Genomic DNA, 7,722 nt, shown 5'->3' with positions numbered 1-7,722 from the left:
CCTTCTTTCTCCTCCCTTCCTTTCTCCCTCCCCTTCTTTCTTCTTCCTTCCTCCCTTCCTTCCCTTCTTTTTTCTTCCTTCCTCCCTTCCTTCCCTTCTTTCTTCTTCCTTCCTCCCTCCCTTCCCTTCTTTCTTCTTCCTTCCTTCCCTTCTTTCTTCTTCCTTCCTTCCTCTCCTCTCTCCCTTTCCTTCTTCCCTCCCTTTTGTTCCTTCCTTGCTTCCTTCCTTCCTCCCTCCCTCCCTCCTTCCTTCCATGTAAGCCTATGCCTACAGTCTGGGCAGACAGACACTGTTTGCAGGAGCTGACTAGAGGCTGAGGGATGGGCCAGGCCCAGGAGCAGGCTGGAGGTCCCTTGTAGGCTGTATTCAGAGGGCCAGAATCACATCTTATTTCAACGTCCTCCCTCCCTCAGTGCCTGTGCCCTGCATGCAGTAGGCCTTTCCACTTTGCAAGCCTGTGCTAGTCCATACCAGGCACTGGGGCCACACAAGCCTGCGCCTGCCCTCAGGGAGCTTACCATCTAGCCCTACCGCCTGTCCCGTGGAGCAGCAGAGGCAGAAGCAGGGGCAGAGGCAGAGAGAAGGGGTGCCCCCCCCGCCTGGGGGCAGGGATCTTCGTACCTGCATGCAGTGGTAGTGCGTGCTCTTCCCATTGAGGTGGCAGCCATGATAGTAGACGCTGCAGTCGTCCAGGGGGCTGAAGCGCATGAAGCCGTGCTGCAGGGAGTTGTCTCTCTTCTTGTGCATGTTGTAGTGACGGATCACGTCCTGCTTACTGGTGAATCTCTGCAGGAAAGAAGAGCCCCGGAGGTGAGCCCCCAAGTCTGGGCCTGAGGGAGCCGCTGTCCTCCCAGGGCAGCCAGTGAGGGGGCTCGGGAGGGGGGCAGGGACTGGTACTACCTGGGGTACAAAGACCAGAGCTCAAGTCCTGCCTCCAGTTGTGCCTGGCCGGGTGACCTTAGACAAGTCACTTCAACTCTCCAGGACTCAGTTTCCTCATCTGTCAAAGTCAAAGGCCCGAGACGCCTTCCGGCTCTAAATCTAGGATCCGGAGTTTCGGCTATGTAAGCCTCAGTCTCCTCATCCGCAATGTGAGGGGGCTGGACCAGATGACCGCTGAGGTCCACTAGGATCCTACGAGCCCACGAAGGCATTATCGGGCAGTTCCACGGGGCTGGGGATTGTTCAGCGCTTTCTGACCCTTACGCTGCCATGTAAACAAACAGCCGCCAGTATTATTATTGTCCTTGTTATCCTTATTACCTTGTTCTCACCTTTTTCAGTGGGTTTCACATAGAAATGGTCCTGGGACAAGCCATTATTGTACCTTTATTCTTTTATGTTTAATAACCGTGCATTTATAGAATGCTTTAATCATAATAGCTAGCATTTATATAGCACTTTAATAATAATAATAATGATATTAGTAATAGCTAACAATTGTATAATGTGTTGTTGCTGAGCCATTTTCAGTTGTGATCCACTTTTTTTTTTTTAAGGCAATTGGGGTTAAGTGACTTGCCCAGGGTCACACAGCTAGTAAGCGTTAAGTGTTTGGTCTGAGGATGGATTTGAACTCAGGTCCTCCTGACTTCAGGGCCGGTGCTCTATCCACTGAGCCACCTCGCTGCCCCGTGACCCACTCTTCATGACCTCATTTGGGGTTTTCTTGGCAGAGATACTGGACTGGTTTGCCATTTTCTTCTCCAGCTCATTTTACAGATGAGGAAACTGAGGCAAATAGGGTGAAGTGACTTGCCCAGGGTCACACAGCTAGTCAGTGTCTGAGACCTGCTTTAATAACAATAACAGCTAATATTTATATAAAACTATAATAATAATAATAATAATAATGATAATACTAATAATGATAGCTAGCATGTATATAATGCTGTAAAGTTTCCAAAGTGCTTTACGAACCTTACTTATCTCATCTGGTCCTTACGACAACCCTATGAAGCAGGTACAGTTGAGGAAACTGAGGCAGACAAGGTTAAATGACCTACCCAGGGTCACACAGCTATAAATGTCTGTGGCCATATCTGAACTCAGGTCTTCCAGACTCCAGGCTCACTGCTCCATTTTGGACTATTATTACTCAGGTGGATAAATGAACTCTTTTTTGCAACTGAATGAGCATCAGTCTGTAAGCTCATCCTCCACAGGTCTGCTGAAAACAGCTTCAGGATTATTCTTGTTATTTATTAGCAGTAATAGTATCTAGTGAAGGGTAGACCCCACCTTGGCCCCCAGGGTTGTCCCAAGGGCACTCCTAGTATTTATTACTGAGAGAATCAATCCACCAGCAAGCATGGAATTCTCCTATGAATGATCTGCCCAAAGACACAAATGAGAATTGCCTGGGAAGGGGAGGCCCTGTACTGATCCATCTAAGTGTATCTGAGTGCACCTAGGAAATGCTGACCTCTCATTACTACCCCTAGGGGCTCCCTATTGCCCCAGCTGTATACACAGGTCCATTGGAAGGGGGTAAAAACAGAAGATATGCTTCCTCCCCTTTCTCTCCCACCACAACTGGAATCGTATTTCTTCAGTCTTCTCTCTGCCATTAAATGGCGGATGTGTGTAGGTGTGGGGACAAGCTCAAGCAGGCACAGATTTGGGTTGCTAGGTTATTGGTACTCTCTGCAAGGCTGAGTTATTCTGTGGTAGTTTGGGTCCCAAAGCCTTGAAACCCCAGCCACGATCAATGTCTTGGGGGAGAAGGGGCTGCAGGGTAAGTGGCCGGATCCACTTCTTGCCCCCTACTCCTCTTACCTGATAGTTGCACTCAGGGTCCAGGCAGTGGTAGTGTTCCCGGTACTGGTATGCACAGTGTATGTGGCCGCAGTGCTGACTGCCAGAGAACCTGTGAGGAGAAAGAATTCTGCTCAATCCAATCCAACAAGCATTGATTAGACACCTACTGTTTACTTATGCTAGGCATGGAGGCAGAAAAACAAGAAAACAGTGTTTGCCCTCAGGGAGCTTCCAGTCTACTCATAGCTATACAGGTAAATAATCATCAGGTTCATTTATTTATTTATTACTTGACTCATGATGTCATCAGTGCAGGGAGCTCCCAGATAAGGAAATTCCTTCTACCAATGCAGATCACAGCTTCTCTGTAACTTCTATTTAAGAATTCACTAGGAGTTATGAATTGTCCAAAGTCATACAACTAGTTTGTGTTGTAGGCAAGATTTGAACCCAGGTATTCCTGGTTCCCAAGGTGACTTCTTTATCCACTAGGTCCCACTGTCTCTCTAATACAGAGCAATTCCAGAGTGGGGAAAGCATTGGCTAGCATCACAAGGTTTTGTGGAGGAGGAGGGAGGAGACCACCAACCAGCCCTGCAGAGTCAAAATGGTGGCAAGGTGGAAAGAAGGAGAGATGGGAAGGAAGTGAAACATAAAGAGAGGGAGAGAATCCGAAGTCTCAGAATTATAGGAATGGACAGAAGCAATCTAGTCCCATTTCTTTATTTTGCAGGGGCAGAAACTGAGGTGAGGGTGGTTAAGTGATGTGTCCAAGGTCATACAGGTAGGATTTGAACTGAGGTCCCTTTGGGTGGGCAGCTAGATGGTGCAGTGGATAGAGAGTGGGCCCCAGAGTTGGGAAGACCCGAGTTCAAATCCAGCCTCAGACACTTCCTAGCTGTGTTGACTCTGGGCAAGTCACTTAACCTCTGTTTGCTTCATTTTCTTCAACTGCAAAATAGAAAGAATAATATTATCTACCTCCCAAGATCCTTGTGAGGATCAAATGAGATATTTGTAAAGTGCCCGGCATATAGTAGGTGCTTTATAAATGCCTTCTTTTTCTTTCTTTCTTACAGTTATCTCGTGAGGTGAGTAGAGCTAATTATTCCCATTTTAGAGATGAGAAAACTGAGGTTCAGGCAGTGGAATCACTTAGACACAGACATATGGTTAATAAGAGGCACACTCAAAGGCAGGTTTCTCCTGAGCTCTAACCACTATGTTCTGTTGTCCAGGAAAGGGCTGGGGCTTGGGAGAGATGGGCCTGAATGGCTCCAAGTTGGGCAGCTCACCCTAAGACAAAAGACACATGGCTATCCCAAGAAGGGGAGCTGGAGCCAGGAAGAAAGCTGGGTTCCCCCAAGCCCAGCTGGGGACAAGAGGAGCCCCCAGAGGAGTTGGGGGAGGGGGGAATGAGACAAGATGGGAACCCAGTTCAGCCATTCAACTAACAAACAGCTATTAAGTGCCTACTATGTGCGAGGTACTTGGGTACTGGCTAGGGCGTGGTCCTTGCTGTTAAGGAGCTTCTGTTTCACTGGGGGCCTATGACAAAGTGCTCTTTGCTGCTGGGTCTTCCCAGGGTTCTAAATTTAGAATAGGACCACACCGGCCAATTCTGGCCAATTCCTTCATTTTATGAGGAGGGAACTGAAGCCAGGCAGGTGGGGACTTGATTAAAGTCACCTGGGTACTAAGAGGCAGAACTGAAACTTGAACCTGGCCCCCTGACTCTCAATTCAGGGCTCTTTCCACATGGGAACACAGTGAAATAAATTCAAGGCAATTCAAGGTAGGACAAAGAACGCGAATAACTTGGGAACAGTGATCAGGGAAGGCTCCCCCACAGCAGGCAGCTTCTAAGAAGGCCCCTGAAGAAGATAAGGCTTTTAAGAGGCTCAAGATAAGATGAAACCAGACTCACTCCACAGAACAGGGCAAGTGTGCTAGGTCTGAATCAATCATCAATCAATCAACAATGATTAAGCACCTACTGTGAGCCAGATACTGTGCTAAGCCCTATGACAAGAGTGAAGCAGTCCCAGACCTCAGGAGGTTTACATTCTACCAAAGGAGGTAACACGTGTATGTTGTGTGTGTGTGTGTGTGTGTCTATATGTGAATAATGACCTGGCTTGGAATACAGGAAGCCCTGGGTTCAAATTCTGCCTATGGTGCATGCCGGTTGTGTGGCCTTGGGTAAATCACTTAACTTCTCTGGGAGTTCCCTTCATTGATGAAATGACAGATCCAAGCCCCATCCCTTTATAAAATAAATACAAGATAAGGTTGAGGTTTTTTTTTTTTTTTTTTTTGAGGTGGGGGGTGTGTATTGGCAATTAGGAGGATCAGGAAAAATTTCCTGTAGGAGGCAGTACTTTGGGACAAATTTTTTAAAGGAAAGAAGGCTCCAAACAGTCACAGATCAGGAGGAAGCACGTTCTAGGCACACATACTTGCGATCTAAAGCTGAAAAGCCTGGAAAGGAGACCATTTGAAAGCCCGCCTAGGTGTCAGTGACCAAGACAGATGGCCAGGACACACAGCAGGTGCTTACTAAATGTTCAATGAATTAACTGAAGTATAGCCCTGTTAGCTAAGGATAGATAGAGGCAGGAGAAGGCAGGTCTGGGCTTGGATCTATCGAGCAGGCAATGAATGCCCCAGGAGAAGCAGCCAAAACTTGTGAAGTGGCTTTCCCAGACTGGGAGGGTAGAGGAGACTGGGAATGGGGCCTGTCCTGTGGCTGACGCTGACAAAGTATCTAAAGGGTTATCTCCATCCCCGGCATCTTCTGACACTTGAAACAGTCCAGAGTTATGAATTTTTAAAGCACAGCATCTGTTTGGCTTCCCACAGTGGGGAGCTCACATTCACGCCCGGCTCGCCAGCCAGCGTGAAGCCCCAGCCCCCAGTCCCTTCCGCCCACCCGCCTCCCTCCCTGTCGCCCTTCTGATGGGATGCCGCGTTAGAGCCCAAATGAATAAATACACGGACCAGCATATCCGTGCAGTCTCCACAGCAGCTACGATGAAGTGAGGGAGCTCAGTCAGTGTTTACAGACAGGGCCGGTCCCTCTAACGATGATGTGTGAGAGGGAGAGGAGGGGGAGAGAAGGCCCCAATTGTGGGTGGGGGACAGAGACTACACACAAATAAATATTTAAACTGGAGCTGCCAAAAGGACCATCTGTTGAGGCGCTAATCATAATAATAATAATAATAATAATGATAATAATAATAGTAATGATGATAATAATAATAAAAAGAGGGGAAAAGCCATACTGAGGAAGACAGAAACAGACACATAGAAGAAGAGGCAGAAGAAGACAGCGAGGGAAATTGAGGGGGGGGGAGGAAAAGACAGACAGACACACAGATATCATGGGCAGCCCCCCCACTCCCGTGCCCCCTGCCTGGGTAGCAGTTAGCACTGCCCACGAACCTTTGGGTGACTCTTGGGCTGAGTGACAAACATCAACCTTCTCCCCACCCCCATTCATTTTAATGGATTTAAACAGTTCTGCCCACAGCTGGCCAGGGAAAGCATGGACCCAGTGAGCCTAGGGTTGGGCTATGCAGAAAAGCAGGGGCCTGCTTCCTCCATCCTCCATCCCGATCTGCTGGTCCAGGGGGCAGGGGCCACACCCACCCAAGAGGGCCCGAGCAGTTCCTGCTTCTGGCCATCCCTCATTCTCCCTGAACAGCTCAGTGACTTGGGGGAACTAAGAAAAACTGCAAATATTGTGTTTGCTTATTTTTGTACTGGGGGTCATCTCATGGGTCATTAGTGCCAGAGCCCCTTACTAAAAGGATATGTGAGCACGGAGAAGATCTATGTAAAATGCCTGAGTGCATTTTGGGCTGGCCAGATAGAGGGGATGACCTCTGCACCCATTTTGCCTGGTCCCCAGGGACCCTCTCTCCATACTAGCCTCCCTCCAGGAATGGCCTACCTGGCAATATATTTCTGGTAAATATTTACATCTTCGGTGACAGCTGGTTTATCTGTGGGCAATCCGTTCCTGGGGAGAGACACATGGGTCATAAACAGCTGATTGGAGAGGCAAGGGGATGGCCTCACTTACCTCGGAGCTTCTAGTCCCTTATGGGGGAGCTCAGACCACCAGCCCCTTGTCCCCCCCAACCCTCAGGGTCCTGAGAGTGTCGGGCTCATGGCAGAGAAATGCCCTTGGCAAATGAGGGTTACCCATTCAGGCTGCTCAGGTGAATGGTTCCCCATTTGGAGCTAATTCCTCTAAGGCCTAGGCTTCTGGGGGGCAACATAGAGCTTAGAACCCTTCACAAGCTATTGGAAGAAGGTTCCTGGACCTGAGGTAAAGAAGGCACAGGAGGACCTGCTTTTGTCCCCATCTGCTGTCACGTCCAGAAGCAATATAGGGGTGGACAGTGGCGTATCCCAGGGCAAGGGAAGGAGAAAGCACAGGAACAGAGAAGGGAAGAAGAGCTGGGCTCAGGTGGTAGGTGTGGGCATAGCCAACGCCATGGACTGTCTGAGGAACCCAGAAGGGTCTGGAACTGGGTCTTCCTGGAGACTCTGAGCCTGGAGGGGATACCTAGCCACAATCAGGCAGTGAGTATAGTAAAGAAATGGTCCAGAGGAGAAGGATCATAGACTCCAGAGCGAGGAGGGCCCTGAGAACACAGAATGCCAGGGGTGGGAGGGCCCTTAGAACACAGGATATCAGAGCTGAGAGGGCCCTTAGAACAGAGAATGCCAGAGCTCAGAGGGCCCTTAGAACAGAGGATGTCAGAGCTGGAAGGGGCCTTAGAACCCAGATGTCAGAGCTAGGAGGGCCCTTAGAACACAGGATGCTAGGGGTGGGAGGGCCCTTAGAACACAGGATGTCAGAGCTATGAAGGCCCTTAGAACACAGGATGTCAGAACTGGAAGGGCCCTTGGGAGGGCCCTTAGGACCCAGGATGTCAGAGCTGGGAG

At 49.2% G+C, this 7,722-nt stretch overlaps 1 protein-coding gene across 1 annotated transcript in view; it reads right to left on the bottom strand.

Moving 5' to 3' along the window:
- CASZ1 (castor zinc finger 1) overlaps positions 1-7,722 on the bottom strand; it is a 98,062-nt gene that overhangs the window by 32,725 nt on the left and 57,615 nt on the right. Inside the window, exons 5-7 of the mRNA XM_027843923.1 lie at positions 6,719-6,787; positions 2,779-2,869; positions 622-786 (exon numbers count right to left, since the gene is read on the bottom strand). Coding sequence (XP_027699724.1) covers positions 622-786; positions 2,779-2,869; positions 6,719-6,787 — 325 coding nt within the window. The remainder of the gene's footprint in view (positions 1-621; positions 787-2,778; positions 2,870-6,718; positions 6,788-7,722) is intronic.

This window comes from Vombatus ursinus, unplaced genomic scaffold (assembly GCF_900497805.2).
Source record: "Vombatus ursinus unplaced genomic scaffold, bare-nosed wombat genome assembly UNPS02014932.1, whole genome shotgun sequence".
NCBI classification, from domain to species: Eukaryota; Metazoa; Chordata; class Mammalia; order Diprotodontia; family Vombatidae; genus Vombatus; species Vombatus ursinus.
This window is presented reverse-complemented; position numbering and strand designations above follow the sequence as displayed.